Source organism: Ammospiza nelsoni, chromosome 3 (assembly GCF_027579445.1).
Source record: "Ammospiza nelsoni isolate bAmmNel1 chromosome 3, bAmmNel1.pri, whole genome shotgun sequence".
Classification (NCBI taxonomy): Eukaryota; Metazoa; Chordata; class Aves; order Passeriformes; family Passerellidae; genus Ammospiza; species Ammospiza nelsoni.
In genome coordinates, this window is record NC_080635.1 from 101464848 (window position 1) to 101484470 (window position 19623).

The 19623-nt window shown below is 38.5% G+C and overlaps 1 protein-coding gene across 1 annotated transcript in view; it reads right to left on the bottom strand.

Moving 5' to 3' along the window:
- MDN1 (midasin AAA ATPase 1) overlaps nt 1–19623 on the bottom strand; it is a 93037-nt gene that overhangs the window by 52381 nt on the left and 21033 nt on the right. Inside the window, exons 13-36 of the mRNA XM_059467727.1 lie at nt 18793–18905; nt 18114–18262; nt 17957–18017; nt 17254–17465; nt 15730–15833; nt 14602–14746; nt 13847–13943; nt 12519–12632; nt 11742–11889; nt 11467–11577; nt 10499–10650; nt 9860–10038; nt 9284–9492; nt 8049–8195; nt 7178–7319; nt 6915–7049; nt 6698–6836; nt 5732–5870; nt 5522–5652; nt 4894–5038; nt 3636–3765; nt 2849–3079; nt 1924–2121; nt 308–516 (exon numbers count right to left, since the gene is read on the bottom strand). Coding sequence (XP_059323710.1) covers nt 308–516; nt 1924–2121; nt 2849–3079; nt 3636–3765; nt 4894–5038; nt 5522–5652; nt 5732–5870; nt 6698–6836; nt 6915–7049; nt 7178–7319; nt 8049–8195; nt 9284–9492; nt 9860–10038; nt 10499–10650; nt 11467–11577; nt 11742–11889; nt 12519–12632; nt 13847–13943; nt 14602–14746; nt 15730–15833; nt 17254–17465; nt 17957–18017; nt 18114–18262; nt 18793–18905 — 3540 coding nt within the window. The remainder of the gene's footprint in view (nt 1–307; nt 517–1923; nt 2122–2848; nt 3080–3635; nt 3766–4893; nt 5039–5521; nt 5653–5731; nt 5871–6697; nt 6837–6914; nt 7050–7177; nt 7320–8048; nt 8196–9283; nt 9493–9859; nt 10039–10498; nt 10651–11466; nt 11578–11741; nt 11890–12518; nt 12633–13846; nt 13944–14601; nt 14747–15729; nt 15834–17253; nt 17466–17956; nt 18018–18113; nt 18263–18792; nt 18906–19623) is intronic.

Sequence of the window (19623 nt, forward strand, 5' to 3'; positions counted from 1 at the left end):
AAAAGCTAAAAAGCCTTAAAGCTAGTTTCGAGTAATGTTGCAGAAACCAAGAAAAACACGGTAGACAAAGAAAAGCATGGCTTCACCTGAAAAGAACAGAAATATCTGGGAATTGGCACTCAATCACAGAAGCTTACTGCTCTGTCTCCTTCCCCCTCCCATTCAGTTCTGAGACCACTAAGACCAAGAAGGAAAAACTGACATTTCAGACACAGTGTCAAAGTTAAAGAGAACGGCACTTTAAAAGTTACACAAAGCTTCTACCCTGCCATAAACACCAAGTAAGGAAGGTAATATTTTATTCTACCGTTTGCTCAGACAGGTTGATTCGAACAAGACAGTTCCCTGAGGCTTTTGCCAGGGCAGCCACCAGGCTGGTCTTGCCCACTCCTGGTGAGCCCTCCAACAGAATAGGTTTGTTAAGCTGTAGGGCTCTTAACAGCCTTTGTGCATTCACTGCTGTAGTCCCAGCATTTAAAGCATAATCTGTCATGTTGTTCCTCTGGAGAACAGGGCCTAAAATAAAGGAAAGATAAACCAGAAAACAATTAAACAATTAAAGAATGTTTATGCTGGAGGTGCTGATAGTATGCCTCTGAATGAGCTCACTCTGTCTGTAAATTTATCTCAGTGCAGCAAGCAATGGAGATCCAGCTTGTATGTCATTCTTGGAGACGTGGCACATAGATTTTATTTGATCCACAGCTACATCTCAGCCCATCTCCACATATTTAAAGTGAATTTTGCAAAAAAGCACATAGACATATGATTTATTCTGCCATGAAACCTCAGTATCTCCTCGTTCATGACTTAAAGTAGAGATCTATCCCTGAACAAACATAAATGTATTCTTGCATTTCATTCACGTGAATCTAAAACTCAGAAGCAGCTCTTGAAAAATTGACACTGAGGGATACAATCCAGTCATGCTCCCACTGCCACTTCTGTGAAGGAACATCCCCTTAGTTAAAACTTTTCTTCTCCTTTATTGTTATTATGGCATACAGTGGGGAGAGAGCACAGAGCTTGTCTGCTGAATTCCAGCCAGTACAGCTCCTTGGACATCACTGCCCCAAATGTGTAATACAGCATTTCTCATGTATAGAAGATATTGATCACCAGTGCATCCTACACAAACTGATACCTGTTTAGTAGGAAAGGGATCCAAAGAGATTCCTTTTGTGAACTAATCAGCAAAGGGGAGCTAAGCTATTTACAAAAAAGCTTTACTTTGTACAATTTTATGCATGACTAACACAATCCACGAATGCCAGGAAGTCCAAATGTGAACAATTAGTACAGCATTAGGAACACACAGGTCCATATGCTAAAAAATAACCAGCTGAGTTAGAAAGCTCAGAGTCATCACTTTTTAGTCTTGTTGTGGTATTTTAAGGGCAAGCAGCAGTGTTTTGTTAGTTCCATTTGCATTCTTTTGTCCCATGAGGAACTGAAATGCAAAAATTAATGATTTTGTCAAAATAGCAGGAAATCTTTGAGAGCCTAGAGCAAGGCATGGCATTAACCTCCATTCTTTTTAGCTTTGTCCTGCTTTCCACACTTGGAACATGGGCCAGGACGAGCTGCAGCTTTAGTTAGTGGAAGTTAACAGGCCTTTTGAGCATGCAAAAGTGACAGAAAATCACAACTCAAAATTTTAAAAAAAGCTTTGTTACACCAGAAAAGTCTATGAAAATTAGGCCACTAAGAAGTAATGAAAAAAGAGAATGAACAGATGTGTCTTAATAAAAGTGACTGAGTTGTAATCTACACACTTGGAGGCAGAAAAGGGATTTTTCTAAAGCTTAAGAACTAATAAATTGTTCTATGATGGTTCAGGTATCCTACTTAGATCTAGTGAATAACAAAACTACTGAAAATACAAATCACAGAATAAATGTCCACCCACTCCCAGTCTCTTGCCTCTTGGAATAAAAAATGGGTGAATTCCCATAAAGTTGTCCATCCATACAAACTCTTTTTGCTTTGTTCTGTCATAAATCTTCAGTTCATTCTTCTGACAATCAGTCAGCTCAAAGAATTGACTCATTTTCTCATGTAAGAATGTCAGGCATTTCTCACGAGCTAATAAAGCTGTATCAGCTGAGCAGGATGTTGTACCTGTAATCAGGAAAGTAAAGTGTGCTTCAAAACATGAACTAGGCACATTCATGTCATGACAAGAAACTCATCCCTTCCTGTGCATGCAGGTTTATATTTTATTTTAATGTTTTCAGTGCTTCCAGTACTATTTACCATGGACAGATGGTTCTGTGAGCCCAGAACTAAGGACACCATATTTCCAACCCCCTTTCTTCTACTGTCACAATCACCCTGATATCTTGCCATAGGCCCCCCCCAGGCTTTCTTTTCTGGCATTTCTTGTGCTTTCCACTTTTCCTCCTCTCCCTTATCTACTATTTATCAGCTGGGCCAGCAGCCAAACACAAAGATGCATTCTCAGCTATGTGCACAGTACAGGCCAGCACAGACAGATGCTGACATGTGCAGTGGGGGAGAGCATGAGAGCATAATATGTGCTCAGGTACTGTGACTGCTCAGTAAAACCACATCAACTCAATAAAAACCACAGGTTTTCTTAATATGCGTGCTAGCCTTTGTAATATTATTAATCCCTGTAATTTACTTCAGCTTGCTCTATTACTTAAACTCTTGCTGAAACACAGAAAAGGCACATGATGTACAGAAGGTTGTCAAATGGAAGTGAAAATGTCTCCTGGAAGAGTCCCATGCTGCCCCAAAGCATTTTGTTTGCATTAGACTAAAAATATTAATACAAATACAGTGTTTCATATTTTCTGCTAACAAATGAGCACTGAAGACTTACCTGACCCTATTCCATCAATATACACCAAACATGCAGCATGGATAAAAGACATCCATGGGGAAATGTTACTGTGGCTGCATCCCTTGGCAGAACTTGACTCATTCTCTGCCATGACATTCATAAAATTAACCCAGGCCAAGATGTCTCTCACGCTGAGAATACACTGGCGACCAAACTCTTGATTAGTCAGCCATTCAACAAAGTCCATCATGAGTTCTGCTATGTCTGCCCCTAAAAAAAATTAAAAACAACAAAAAAACCACCAAATAAATTTGAGTTATCATTTTTTCTGGTCCCATCTGCTACACTGTTTTAAAAACATCTTTAAGGCAGGTACAGCTGCATGAGCAATGTAGATGGGTACTCTTTATCCTAGAAACAGAATAAGAGAAGAGAAAGCTCCTGCCTGAGCTCTGGTTACAGTTCCTTTTAAATTCAGGTAACAAGACAGCATCACATGACTAGCACTAACAGTGAAGCTGCTGGCAGAAAGTGAAGTGCCAGTTCTTTCAACACTCTATATTAAAACCAAGCTGGGACACTGAAGGGCTGGGGATAGTTCAACTACCTGGATGGTGAAGTAAACACAGCCTTGAATTTACTTCTGGCTAGACATATACCATACACAGAGAAGGAAGAACAAAGTCCAGAATATAGCATACTGTCCTCAGGGAGAAATGTAGCAGAAAAAGGGTGACAGTGGTGTACATCCTGTGGAAAGGCTGTCAGCCTCCAAACTCCTTACTTCCTGAGCAATATTTGAGTATCAACACACAGAAATACCTACCCTTGTGCTTTACTGCACCCAGAGACAATCCTGGATGAAGATTGTGTTTTACAATCTGTATCAAATCCTCACGGTCATTGCTCTGCGGACACCAAATTTCTGTAAATCTGTTGCGCAGCGCAGGGGAAAGCTGCAAACAAGCAGAGTGACAGAGCAATTAAATTAAAGATTCATTACAACATCTTCCCTAAAGGTCAGTTAACAACAGCCTTGTAGTCACTGTAATTGTAAACAATAAATAAAATGAACAAGATAGATATTTCCTTCTAATTTTGACAGAGACACTTTGTAAGAAAATCTTTCAAAGAAGAAGGATTTTTAAGACTTCTAGTAGTGGCATCAATGCAGGAAATGGGTGATATAGAAAGTTCAAAAGAATATGGGAAGAAACTGAGGTGGTTTGCAATCACCAAAGCTCCATTTCATTTCAGGACACCATGTATCAAACAATGGCTCTGTATTCTCCCTTTGCTTACAGAGGCAAACCACAACATGGAAATTTGCCTTCAATTACAGCTTGTTTCTTTAATTCCTCTCTTCCTTGGCTGAATTTGTCAAACAAAAATTACTAGCAAAAATGCAATCTAGAAATAAATCCTACTTAAACACATGGCTTCAATGAGTGGTTCTCTACTTCAGAAACCACTTTAAATGGAGTACCCATCTTCTTTTGAGTAAAAGAGCTTCTGGTCCTTTTTCATCAACCTAGCTTCCAACACTGCTTAAAAGTTGTAGGTTTTTTTATTTTACAGGTTTTGTTTTTTTAAACATGTTTAAAATTACTTAATTCTCAACTTCAGAAACAATTTTTTCATTTAATGAAAAAGCTCTTTTGGGATGCGATGTTTATTATTCACTAAGAAACACAAGATGGCCATCACTTTCTGAACAGCATCAAGGAGAAAAATCTGATATGCAACTTTGTACTACCCCAGAGACCTGGATTTACTTGCTTCACAAGTCACAGCTCCTGTACTTGAATATTCTATGTATCAAGCCTAACTCGAGTATTTAGAGGCCTGAAGCTTCTTTTGACATTTTGCTGAGTATTCGTTTATAATGCCAAAGTGATAGCCCACAGAAGTGGCAGAAAACAGATTCACCCCAATCCTCCTTTAGAGTGATGAAGCAGATGCCAACTAGAAAGCACTGGATGCCAGAACTGGCATGATGCATTTTTGTATTGTACCTCCAACCAGTTAATGGTCAGTAATGACCAGAAGATGCATGCTGTACTTCCAGATGTTTTGGCATTTACCTCTTTTTTCCCAAAGTCACCTCCTGGGTTCATGGTCGCAAGGATCCGGAATTTCTTTCCTGCAACTAACAGTTCTACTTCATTTTCCTCATCATCTTGGCCACCTTTTTCAGCAAGTACCAATGTCTTTTCAGCTTCAAGAACACTAGAGAGAAGGTAAAAAAAAAATTGCTTAAATTTTGCTCCACACTTCAAAAGATCACTTAAAAATGAAACTCATATTAATTGGCCTGGATAAACTTTCCTTTACCCAATATAATGGGTAACAGAAAAGACTAAAATGAGGGATACTGCTGCAAATAGATAATGAAGTTGAATTTATATTTTAGTTGTTCTGGGGGTTTTCTTTACACACACACAAAAGAGGGGGAAAACCAGATTTTGTTTTTGGGATTTGACAAGATATTCATAATTTCAAAAGCTCTCTGGCAGGCTGAAAGCATTAATACTGCAAATGGTAAACCAGAGTTTTTACTTTCTAGTTTTATTTGTACCATTGTCCTTTTCAGCGAGAGAGCAGCTCACCTAAGCCAGGAAACAAAAGTGCCTAAAAGAAGTCAGATTTACCCCACTCATGTTTGGATAATGAACACTGAGGATGCTTAGTACTACCACATTTCAGACATACCTGTTAAGTCGCTCTAGTACAGAATCATCAGCTAAAGAAATCTCATCAAGGAGGAAAAAACCCTCCTCCTTCATTGCTAAAACAAGAGGACCATCACACCACTCAAAGAGTCTAGAGCCTTCAGATTCCTCCTAAGAAAAGGAAAAAAAGTGAGAAATGGTAACTGCTCCTTTTTACTTCCATGGTGACACCACCCAAGGTATTACAAACCTGCTCCTTGGCCCTCTGCCGGACTGGTCGCAGCCCTCCCAGGAAGTCTGATGTCTCCATGTGCAGGTGGCAGTTCATTGAGTACAGCTTCTGATCTGCTAATGCTGCAAAGATCTGACAAATGGTGGTTTTACCACACCTGCAACCAAGTAATTTGATTTAAAAGGATGAACTAAAAAAAAGAAGCAAACCAAGCAATCAGCTCACTCTGGACAGGATTCATACTTTCATTGAAGAGCTATGAGGCAAAGGCCCAGCACGCAAATTTTCTTCTGCTCCCTTTCATTGAAAGAAATGTATGCAAAGTGAAGCCATTTTTGGCACAACTGTTGCTGATTTGCACAAGAGACCTTTTAAAATTAAATTAAACTAAAATCAATTAAATTTAAATCAATAGCTGTATTGATGGATTTCTGCATGTTCTAAGTCAAATTTATTTCAGCTTGCCCTTCCAGATACTCAACCAGCCTATCATTTCACTGAACTGGAAATGCTACATGTCTAGACCAAGCCTAAGTCTGATGGAATAAACTGCTGAGCATCTAGTTTTCATTTACTACCCAAATAAATTTTCCTTCCCTCTTTTCTTGCATTTTTCTTTCCTTCTATTCCATAAAAATTTACTCTACAAATTTATTACCAGCACAAGAGCAGACAGTATCTACGTCCATGACCTCCACTACCATATATGAGGTGGAGAAGTGGCAGCAAGATTATATTTTCATTTTCCTACTTTTATGTAACTTCTATGTAGTTACACAATGCAGATGAACCCATCAAAGACACAGGTTAAATGAGATGCATCTGCTTCCCCCCAGAAAGGAACTGTGAAAAACAGCAGCTGCAAGTCTTCCATGAGACAGGCACAAATTAAAAGATCCCAGATGAAAGTAGCACTGAAGCCCACGCAATGCTTTTGTCTCCAGCTCAGTAGCTGGTACAGAACATCATAAAAAGCAAGATTACCCAGTGTCTCCCACCAGCAGTACTGGTTCACCAAACTCCAGGGCTCGTCCCACCAAAATGGCAAGTCTCCTCATCCCCTGAGTCCAGACAACATGGCTGAAATCTCTGTCCATCACTGACATCCATGTGGAATACTTAGCTGCACAACACAAAGCAATCCATCAGCTTCAGTCCATCTAGAGATCATCTACCAGTGGGGCCCCTCGAGGAAACTCACCCAGCAGCTTTTTGACACTTTCCCCTGAGAAGAGAGACTCAGGATATATTTTTTTCTTGAAGTGTTTTTCAATGACATTTTGAATGACATCCACCTCCTCCTGTTTCCTGACTCTGCCTGCCAGAAGCATAAAACCTACCAAACAAAGGAAGAGAAAAAGCAATTACTACCTGGGTAATCAGCAACAAAAATTTACACTTCAGAAGTGGGGACTGGAAAGCAATTCTATAGACACTTAACAAAGCTGGGGCAGCAGAGCTCACCATCATTTGCTAAGTGCTGAAGCCAGTCGTACTCCTTCTGCAGCTGCTCTGCCAGCCGGTACCTCTCGGCCCAGCGGAACAGATCCCGCAGGGTAATGAAGCCGTGCTTCCCGGCAAACACCGTGGAACCTCTGCGGTAAGACTGCCACAAGAACAAATGTGAGGTATCTTCTCATCAACCTGTCCAAACACTTCTAGCAAAGCTAATCACCCCTCTCTGCAGTGACATTGCAAAAAGAAAATTCTATGAATAACTACCTAAAAAAGTTCAGAAAAGTCACAATGTCTAAACACTAACTCCTGTTAGGCAGGTATTTGATGAGCATTAGGAACTAAATAATTTAGATAATGATAATTTTAAGAAAAAACAACTAAGAATAGAATATTCTTAGTTGCTACCTGGAATAAAACTAAATCCAGCTTGTGCTGCAATAATTGCTTTTAAATACAAGGTAGTTTTAGTTACATACTAAGTGTCAAACGTCTGTTGAATACAGGAGAATCTAAACATATCCAAAATTGCTGCTTAAAAATAATACCAAATTTCACATGACCCAAAGATCCCTACAAATCCAATTCTGTGCTTTGGCTCCAGAGCAAGGGATAATTCTACACATTAAATCCCAAGGTGTTTGTTTTTTTGGTGGGTTGTTTTTTTGCTCCTAGCTTTCTTTCAAATCTGACATCACCTTTCCTAACCTTAGTCTTAACCATTGAAAATTAGTACCTTGGTGGGTTCTCTCCGTGATTTAGGATTTTAAATATACTTCAGCTAACAATACCTCCCCCGTGAAGGAATTTCTGTTTCTTTGTGCATGTTACTTTGATGTTTGGATTTATTATACTAAAAGAAAAAAAAATACTCTCATACTTGCAGGTCTAACATGACTTTGACAAGCTTGCTGCAGTAAGAAGGTGGCAAACTGCATCGCTTGTGCAGGATGGTTTCCAGTTCAGCACTTGGCAGTTCATCAAAATGCAGCTCAACAAAACGATTTCTGAAGGCTCGGGACAAAACCTAAAATATGAGACCACACCAGTGTTTGAACTTTTTCCTTTGATATTGCTCATAGATATTCCCCTACACATCCCAAGGAAATAAGGATAGTGTCATAGCATACAAATTAACACACACACATCAACATTGAAAGAAAGCATAATAGACAGACTGGATGATAAGAAAGCTTTCAAACGGACTGGGTGTTTTAAGAGCATAGGCAGCTAGGCATTACAAAGCCACAAGCTTACTCTCCTTACAATGGGAGTATTGGAAGAGTAAAAGTGATAAAACTTTTTAGGCTGAGACAGTTTTATAGGTAAAGCAAAAGGTGCATGTGCAAGCAAAGCAAAATTAGCAATTCATTCATCACTTCACATCAATAGGCAGGTATTCAGCCATCTCCAGGAAAAAAGGGCTTCACCCGTGTTACTTAGGGAAACAAACACTGAACTCCCCTTCTTCCTCCTCCTCCTGCCCCCAGTTTTGACTACTGAGCACAGTGCCATATGACATGGAACATCCCTTTGGGCAGTTGGGGTCAGCTGTCCCAGCTGTATCGCCTCACAGCATCTCATGCACCCCCCCACCTACTCCACAAGTACATGGGGCAGTGTGAGAAGCACAAAAGGCCTTCACAAAAGGCCTTAAATCAGTCCAAGCTTCGCCCAGCAATCATTAAGACATCCCTGTGCCATCAACACTGTTTTGATCACAAATCCAAGCACAGCACCATACCAGTCACCATGAAGAAAATTACCTATTCCAGACAAGAAACAGTACAAAATGGACTTGTACAGCTCAAGTAGAATCTCTTTCCCAGTGCTCTTGGACAAGAAACGCTGATTCAAGTATAATATACATGAAGTTTGGTTCTCTAAATCACTTAAATCATAACTACCTAAAATTAATTAGAAATTCTGTATCCATGAAACAAGTAACTCACCTAAACAGAGCCCAGCTGTACTGACAGTCCACAGCCACCTCAACTCTCTCTCTCTCTCTCGAAATTCATGCTGCTATACATCATAACATTTTCCCATCACACTCTATGAGAGAGATTAACTCCCTGAAGTCTTGGCTACCCAAAAGGAACAGATCATACAGACCTTTCTGCCACCATAGAGACCTGGAGGGTTCTGAGTGGCAAAGAGCATGAAGCGAGGGTGAGCTTTGACAACCTCCTGGGTCTCAGTAATGAACAGCTCCCTGTTATCATCCAACAAGCGGTTGAGAGCCTCCAGAACATCAGTGGGAGCCAAATTCAACTCATCCAGAACAATCCAGTAGCCCTTTCTCATTGCATCTATGAGAATGCCTTGGGGGGAACAGAAAAATGCCTAGTTAAAAATCTTATAAAGCAAATCTAACAGAAGCATCCACTCAGATACTTTCAGCAACCCATTTCATTCAGGATGAACACTAATCCAGAGAAGGAAGCAACAGTACTGTTTAAGTTGTTGTTGGCTTAGCATCTTTAGGTCCCATAGGACAAGCATAAGGAGACTTTCCAAAATTCATTGAAATTCACACAAGTGATTATCATTAAAGTGCAACTACTAACTTTATGACAGGTCATCTCTCTATTGTAATAAACCAGACAAGTTAATCAGAAAAGGGGGAAAAAAACTCCCAGCCACTGAAATGAGACAGGAATTTGGAGTATATGGAACATGCTCACTTACCTTCCTTAAATACCAGCTTTCCAGAGGCATCTGATGTGTAACAGCCAATATATTCTTGGATATCAGTATGCTCATGGTTGTTGATCCTTACACAATGATTCCCAGTGGCAGCAGCCAACCAGCGAATTAAACTGGTTTTACCAACAGAGGTCTCTCCTTGAATCAGTACTGGATGAGTCCTAAAAGCCATGACCAAAATAGTGGGTTAGAAGCATGAGCCATGACTTTCTCACACACAAGATGTCAACATTGTTAAATCACACTACCAAAACACCACCATTTAACTCATTTGGGGTATCCAGGATCACACACTAACAGGGAAATAAAAATATCTTTACTCCCAAGTGCTAACAGCTACCATGAAGCTTTTCATGGCAGTGTGAAATAAGCAGGTTATTCTAACTGCAAATTTCTAGATCAGAATTTAAATAAAATTAGGTATGGCAATAAGATGGTTTAAGGAAACAAAAAACACATGTATAAATTTCAAGTCACTCTATAATGAAAAGTTAACTGTAAAGTAGAAGGAAAATAGACATTATTCATCCAAACAATAAAGATTAGAGGGACACCAACAACTCAAGGCCTAAACAAACATAATTACATTATTTTTTTAAAGCAAGAAGTTAAAACACTTACCCTGCAGAAACAACCCTGACAATGTCCTTCAGATTAAGCTTAACTGAAGGGGTGAGCACGTAACTCTCATCTATTGTAGGTTCTTTGTCCCCAGCTGAAATCCAGTACCCTTCTATAAGTATGAAACTCCCTCCTTTAGGTTTTGGTATTTGCTAAGGAGACATGACAGAAATAACAGATTATACAGATGGGTTTCAATTTGCTAATGAAAACAACTACTGTCACACCACTGCTACATATTCTCTAAAGAAATTTTTAATTAATCCCTGAGCACTCCTGCAGTAACCACTGTCCCCTTGCCACAGAATGCAAATTACAGGAAAAACCTGACCAGATTATTTCAGGGTCATGAAGCAGAAATCTTTGCCAGTGGCATGAAGATGAAAATGTCTCAAGAGTCTTAGCACTGAAATTTGAAGGGCATTTACAAGCAGGAGCTTTGCTTTAATCTTTTTTATCTTTTTATACACATTTTCCAGCATGAAAGGGTTTATTTTGAAACAAATACCCATCTCTTTAACTGGTTTCCCCATCCCCCATGCAAACTCATGCTGGGTTCCCAGCACTACTGACATTCTTCCTTTCCCATAAGAGACAAAGCACAGATGCTTCTTCATATCCATATGTTCTGCATTCAGTCTAAAAATATAAAGCCTGAGAAAGCTTGTCCAAAGTCTGTGAAAGCTTTACAGTTGGAACCACTGCATTAAGCTGTCCACAGTCCACAGTGCTTCAGTTATTCAGGCTTCCATATTTTTTCAAATTAATAAATAAAACCAGCTAACACATCAACATTCAAGCAAAGTAAAAAACTAGAAAAGAACGGCATTAATTTTTTCCACTTCTTAATTTTGTAAAATGAAAAACAGAACTGCAAGAATGAAATGTAGAGGAAAATTGAGGGAAGACAACTCAAAATAAATTCTACGTTAAATACTAGACAGCTCTTCATAATCTTAGTTGCTTACCTGCTTGAGAAGGCTTTTGATGTTGCCAGAGACTATATGCTGGCATATCAGCTTTTGAACCACTGGGTGAGAACCTCTGTCAAGCTGTGTCAGGAAACTCAAACAGAAGCCCTAAGAAGAGGAATTATTTTCAGTGATGAACAAGAAAAATAAGGAAAAAACATACAGATTAAAGAACCATTTCTGTTCAATACTGAACTTAGAGAAGATTATCCTTTACCCAAACAACCTCTGTAGTGAATACACACTGAGCACATGCCAGCCCAGGTAATCACCTCATACAGGGAGCGTGCTATGCTGCCACAGGGATTGGATGCTGCAAATCTCAGGGCCCTGCACAGGGTACGGAGACTGTAGTGAGGTCTGTGGCCAGTTCCATCCACCAGCTTGGTTTCTGCTTCCTTTCTCACAGACAAATAGAAGCTGCAAAAATACAGTTACACAGAGCTGTTACTGATCAGCCCACTGCTCCAAGCAATCAAAGCCCAAGTATGAACACTTCAGTTTATCCCCAACTGTTACTTTTCTCAAAAGCTCCAGGTTAGGAAAGCCATGCCAAGCTCTGCCATCTGTACAGTCAGTGAAGCACAGCAACAGAGTATTTTTAGAGCCGTATTTCTGACAGAGCTTGATACATAGAGAGTGACTATAAACTCCAGATATTCTAAACATGAGATAGGTCACCTCACACTAGGGGAAAGAAAGGTTACTCTGGTCAAACACACAAGACTTTCCTCAGAATTATCTACAGAAGCAAACCATTGTAGTCTCCCAGACATGAAAGAGGACTGAAACAACAATGCTATATAACTGGTGCCACCAAGAAAACAATTCTGAGTTTCAAAAAATTAAAATCTCCTTCCCACAAATACAGAAACCTGCAGAATTAAAGAGATGGATGTCTATACTCTTCTGTTTCCTACAGCTATGCCAACTGCTGCATGGAGAGCATTATAGTGTTTCTCAAAGCAGGCTAACCACAGACTATCACCACATACTTATTTTTTGTGACTTATTTCATCAAGAATTTAAAAAGATTACAGTCAACTTACTTCACAATTCCTTGTACTGTATTTCTGCTCACATTCAAGCTTCTCAGATAATCCATTATAAGAATTTGCAAGTCTCCTTCATTTCTCAATTCTTCTACATAAAGTTCAGTAAACCTGCAAGAATCAAATCAATCTGTAACACTTCAGATACCTGACCATATGGAAAAATCATGTTGTATATAAATCCCATGGCATATAACATTTTAAATTTGTAATTAACAGTTAAAGCTGCAGACCTATATACTGTCCAACCTACAGACAGACTCAAGAAGCAGAGCAGTTGAAAAATAAGGTATTACTAATATTTTCAAGTAATTTATCTGAATTAGTTTAACATCTTAGACTGACAGTGAACAGTGTGATTTAAATTACAAATTTAAACAATTTGCAATAGATACTCAAATGTTACAGCCTAAACAACAAAGTACTGACACAGCAGTAGCTATTTTTGACAAATAGTAGTAGGTATTTTTGACAAATAGAAATATAAATTCATTTAAACTTAGTAAGTTATGCTGATGCTGAAATCTCTTTTCTTCTGTATTACACTCATTTTCTTTCCTTTCACTAGTCTGCAAGAGAGCCAAGAATAATAAAACCTTACTTTGCCACTAATAACTACAAATGACTAGTTACACATAGCTAGTGCATCTCTAGAGTCTTGCCCAGTGTTTATGAATCTGGAAAGGGACTAGCATATGCAACTTTTGGCACTCATGAGTGAAACTGCATCAAGGAGGAGATGTGTGCATACAGGAACAGGTAATGGTACTGAAGAATGGATTTGTCTCAATTCCAATTGCCTTGCCACATTTTAAATGTGCTGAGACCACATATCAAATATTGGGTGCCACCATGCAAATCACCTTCCTCTTGAGTAAACAAGACTGGATATTCAGCTTTTTGCAAGGATCATCAACACTTCTAAGTTAAGAGAAAGGCTGCTAAGCAGACACCAAGCACTTACCTGTCTTTTTCACTCCCATCAGGAACATAATGCTTTTAGCATTATACTGCAGTACCTGGGAATGCTGCAGTAACATTCCCAGGTGCTGACAGCTTCAATGTGAGGAATAATCATTTCCTGTTCCCAATGACAACACTCTACACTACTGCTAGACCATTTGCTCATGGCTCAGCTACTTCCAAGTATTTTGCTGACTCTATTTCAAGAAAAACCTTCACTATACATCTCTCACAGGTAGTAAATGAGTTCATACTTGCATCCTCAGGCTTCAGATAAAGCATTCCTCACTGGGCAACTCCTGAAACTAATTAAACTCTGAAAAAGACAGTGACTATTTTGTCCCACAATCATTATTTCCTACCTGTTTCTTATTCCTAGAGGAAGATTTCTCTTTCCAACATCTGTAGCTGGATTCATGCACGCAAACAAGCGAAAATCAGGGTGACGGACAAGAGGCTCTAAAGCAAAACAGAAATAAAAGGCAAAGTTCATGATAAACACAGGATATTTATATGTTAAATAAGGTGTATTTGATCTAAAGCAATTTTCTATTGCTGCACTACTACATTTCCTCCATTTCCTTCATATCCTTAAAAACGCCAGCATCAAGAATTTTCAGAGAATAATCCCATGTGATTTTATCAGAAGTACCTGCATCTTCACAACAGCCACACGCAAGTAAAACCCTGACTTTTTTATGTGTAGCAAGATGTTGTAACAACACAAAACACTTCAAAAATTATGTCAGCCCTAAACCTGGAACTCATTTTGCCTCTTTCAGAACAATAGCCAGTGCTTCCCTCAGCCAGAAGAAAATAAAGCCTGGGATGCTTACACAACATTTGCCTCTCTCTGTAGCTTTTGAGAGCAGCATTCAGCAACTGTAGTTTTTTATCTTTACATCTCTAAAGGGAGTTAACTTTCTACACAGCAGTGCTCACACTGCTGTTGAGAACAGACCACTTGCAAAGAAGTATGAAATCTACAAAGAGCACATTGCTCTCTTGTGCACATGTTCATTTTAATGGTAAATGATCTCAACTTATTTTGAGCTACATAGAATAGGGGACTCAGCTGAGCACCAAGATAAGGCATAAGCAAGCACAGAAATAGTACCTGTGTCTCCTCTGTCCAGTAACACCAGTGACCCAGATGATCCTTCCAATAAACCACTCAGGCACTCCAAAGTCTCTGCTGCAGCCAAGTTAATCTCATCCAATAAAATCCACTCTCCTTTTTTTACTGCTTGTGCCAGAGTACCCTAAAAGAAAGATCAATTTGTTAAACATGTTGCCAGGAATGAAATGTCAACTGAAGCATTCAGATACTGGAATTACTTGGTGTGCAATCTATGGCTCAATTAGACAAATGGCAATTCCAGACCTTTTACAGGAATAGCAGTTTTACTGCTCTCCCTCAATAACAGCAATCATTTTGCCAGTCACAGAAGTCACACAGTTATCATATCATTGGACCAGTTACCAGTTAGATTGGCTCAAATACAACAGATTTAAGATCCCTTTTTTGTGCAATCTAGCACTGTGGTGCATAGGTGCAATACCACATGAGAATAAAGTTAATCCAAAGAAATCCAAAGACACAAGCAGTATTATGCTCCTAAGGAATCTGTACCCTATTAATTAACACTATATTAAGTCAGAGGTTCTCCAACTACTCACAAATACATTTTTCTATAGAGGACTGGTCAGCATTTCACACACTTTACATGAAATTTGAAAGAATATATTCAGATTATTGGGGTGACAATAAACAAGCATAAATAAACCTCATGGTTTTTCCTAATCACACATAACATCTTCAAAACATATTACAGGTTTGAAACATTTGGAAAAATCACTTCTAGATAAACAGCACAGATTCTTAATATTAAATCCTTCACAGGATTCCCTAGCCAGAAGTAAGACCTACTGGAGACTGATCAAGAAGTTTTTTCTAATCTCCTAGAATTAAAGAGAAGATATGACATACTGATATTTTTGTCATACCAGTCCTAATTCCTGTTATACAGCACTGAATTAATGTGCTAGCACAAACCAGTCTCCACTGCCCATCTCACCACTGCTTCCTTGAATCTGCACGCTTGATTTCATGGAGTTATCATGGCACATGTTTTACTTCACAGCAAGGTTCTTGCCAGGAAGCTACTTATATAATACTGATTGCAAAGTCTTTTAAATACTTCTCCTTATTCCTCCTAGCATCAAAATGCAAATGTCTAAATACCTCAACAAATGCAAAGAGAAGGGCATTTTCTGTCATTTTCATCTGTTGATGAGCATGATTCAGTTTAAGACCAAATGCCTCCCATTTTTCCTTCAGTGGTAAGCCTGCAAGAAGAAAAAATTTTAAGTTTGTACCATCAGAACAGTAGCACAAAAAATGTTTCACAACTGTTTTTTAATCAAGTTGTTTCAAGCAGAGAGATACAAAAGCTCAAGCAACAAAAAAATTTAAGTCCTTCAGATGACAAACCACAAATTAAAAAAATAATTTAATCTTGTTGACTTGGTTTCCTGCATGTGTGGTTTTTTGTTTTTTTAAATTTAACTATGCCCATATGTGAATAGTGCTCAGATAATTTGCTATTCATTCCCAGATGAGGAACAAATACCTATATTGCACATTGTTCCAGCATGACTGTTACCACTGTCTAATTTCCAAAGACAGAAAGAGACATGCCAAAAAAAAAATCCAAATTTCTAACCCTTATGACAGAACAGATTAATAATGAACACTTCAGTATCAATAATTAACACACTATTGCTTATCAGATACAATATTTACTATAGCACTGATTTCAGTTATTTGTTAAAATCCCTACCTGAGCTACATGCAACATCAAAATTCTTTAAGAAACTTTGCAAGATTTCAGCTTGTCTTTATTTTAGGATTGTAAATTCCTGCAATAAGTGCAAGAATTTTTTAAACTTTTTTTTTTTAAACATTTGGGGGCACTTATTTTAATATCTGCATATTCAAAAGAACCAGTTAAAAGAAGAGTGGAGATAAAGTTTGTAATTACTTTTATTTAGCCCAAATGGAAAGAAAGATACAATTTCACTTGTTCTGCTGGTCTAGAACCAGAAACAACTCCAAGCAAGGCAAAGTATCAACATCACCTCAGCCCCAAAATGGGTTGTGAAGTATAAAACAAGAAAAACTTATTCGGAGATAAAACCACTCTGGAACAAAATAAAGCACTAGGCCAGTCAGCATCACTAACAGAGGAACCAAGGCAAAAGAAAGATCTTAAAAATAATTTCTACCCTAAAACAGTTATTACTTTGCGTTTGGTTCTGTTATTGTTGTTTTGCTTTGTTTTTTAAAAAGGACATTTTTGAGACACAGGCAGGTTCCAGGGCTGAAAAGTGGGAATGCATTCACATAGAAGAGTGACACACAAATGAGCAGGACTGCTCCCCAGCACAGCAAACAAGTACTGAGTGGAAACCAGATGTCAAGGGTCACAAAGCAGACAATCTCCACACTCTCAGACATAGCTACCAGCAGAGATGAGTTAGAAAAAGGAAAAACAAAACAAAACCCAACGACTGTTCTAACGCTGTTCAGAATGTCTTGTTGCAATGCTGATATTGCACTTCTCAAAACCAGAAAAAAAAAAAGATGTAACATAGGGGAAGGGAAAAAACCCTAAACTTCAAACAAACCCAAACAAAATTCACCAGTATTCATCTACCCTCTGCATGGTTTAGTATTAATGTGTGTTTGATCCATCTGAAGTCTTACCAGATGCATTTTCTTTTACTTCTTTATTAATAGCAGATTTATGAATATGTTGCATTAGTTTTAGCAGATCATGCCAACGTTTCTGTCTGTAGCAAGTCTGAATGTGTCCCAAGAATGTTTGATTTTTCTTCCTAGAGAATGTCTGATAGAAGAGTTCTTCAAAAGACTCTCGCAGAGGGAGCCAGATCAGCTTGTTATCCACAGGCTTGTAACTGAAGAGAAGCAAAAGAGTAATTATTTATGTGAGACAGTCACCTGTGAACTTAAAAAAGAAAACAAGTCCAAAACCAGTTACTTGAAACAACAATAAGCTGCATGGATGAACCCTTGTTTCTAAAGTTTTTTACTCAACCAATGAACTAATAGAATCGTACATATCTTAATGCACCAGGAGGTGATTTTTGTAAAGACAGGAACACCCTGATAAGTAAAATATTTGTAATGCTACCAAACAATCTGTCCAGTGAATATTACATCAGATGTATATTGAACAGCTTAGGCATTTTTAAAGCCATTGGGCTGTGTTTTTGAATGACTTCATCACACACAGCTCTGCACACAATTCGGTGTAACTGCTCTGCTCTTCAGCAATGACAAGAAGGTTTCTGCATGCAAACATATTTATTAAGACATTTATCCTACTAGGTAACAGATACTGCCCATTTGTTCTGCAGAACAGACAAAACAGTGGTCAGTGACTCACCCCCCTAAGAGATCTGCTGTGTCACTTTGTTGGTTCATGTTGACAACCCTCAAACGGTGTCCTTGAAACAGAGAAGAAAAGCACCATCAACTTGTGGGTTTGTTTGTTGTTTTTCACATTATCTTCACGTAAATTACAATTTTTACACATTATTTACCTGTAATATGAGCTAGGTACTGGACTGCTGAGGTTTTGCCAGTTCCTGTTTCACCAACCAAGAGCACAGGCTCCCCTTTGACAACAGACACTGCAAGCTGTTCAATCAGTACTGCAGATGGCCGTGTGGCAGCAAAGGTATGCTTTGCCCTGGAAAAACAAAGCAAGTTACTCAAACTAAGATTTATCAAGGAGTTCATTTCAATTTTGCCTTTAATAATTTTTTTTTTTTTTTGTGGAGGTTTGATTTAGGATTTTTTTTTAATGTAGGTTGGAAAAGAAATAGTTCTAAGATACCCTTCTAAGATACTCATTTTTCTCAAGATACAACCTAAAAATTCAGGGTTTCCAAATAACTTCCTGGCCAATGAAGTTACCAACACATACAAAAATCTCCCTCAACCAAGGCAGAGCCACCACAATCTTTTTATAACAGCTGTGGATCCACACTCTTTCGAAGACACTCTAGTTCAGAGAAGCTGAAAATCTCCATGCTTTGGCTGCCAGAAGCATGATGCAGACACTCTTAAAAATACACAAGGTAAAACTTGGATTGCAAGGGAAAGAGCTCTCACATTCCTTTCATTAGAATGAGAATACCCAATTCGAATTTTCCTTAAACCCTGTGACCTGCAGCCTATGTGAATTTCAATTCACGTGGAAACTACAGGATATTCTACCTTTGAAGAGTGAGAGCCTGGTTCTGCTTCTTCACAAGATTCACTCTTCCAACAGAGACATCTTGTTCCCGTATTGAAATTTCCGGTTTATAGAGTTCACAGAAGAACTCCACCTGTGAAAAAAGCATCAGCATCTCCAATACTAACGTTGCTTCCACAACAGTAACAACACCCATGCCATGCTACCAGTATTATTTTGCAGCAAGTTAATTTTTAATAGTATAATTCTGTATTTTGGAGGTTTTACATAATCATAACGTAAAACAGTGAAGGACTTCGGAAGTGTTTTTATCTATACAAACAACTTTCAACTTAATAACTTGGTAATAGTCTTTGCCACTGTATTTCTACTTCACCTACTTCCATGGTAGTTCAACAACACAAACTTGAACAATTATTTTAACAATAAGAAAACAGTCTCCCTTAAAAAAAAATCCTTTGTGTAAACAAGGATATTTTGCCACTTGCAGGGAATAATACATTCCTGTAATGAAATAATGCAAAGAAGGACAAAGAGAAAAATCCACAGAAGAGTCAGGGATCCATCTGTCAACTTAAAAGTAACTATAGATGGAATTTGCTTTGCAGACTTCTTTCTACAGTCAGAAATAGTTCACAAAGAAGTGATTTAGTTTAATTTTGTCATTTATACAGCTCCAGAGAGGCAGCTGATTTTGTAATCATGAGTACAGAACAAGTAGCAGTAAAGATCATGTTTCTCGCTGATCTCTCTGTTTAAGAGTTTAATATTCACTGTAAACCATCTAAGTAAAACACATTCTTTGCTACCCTGTGCATATAGCGGTATCATGTGCTTAGGCAGCTATGCTG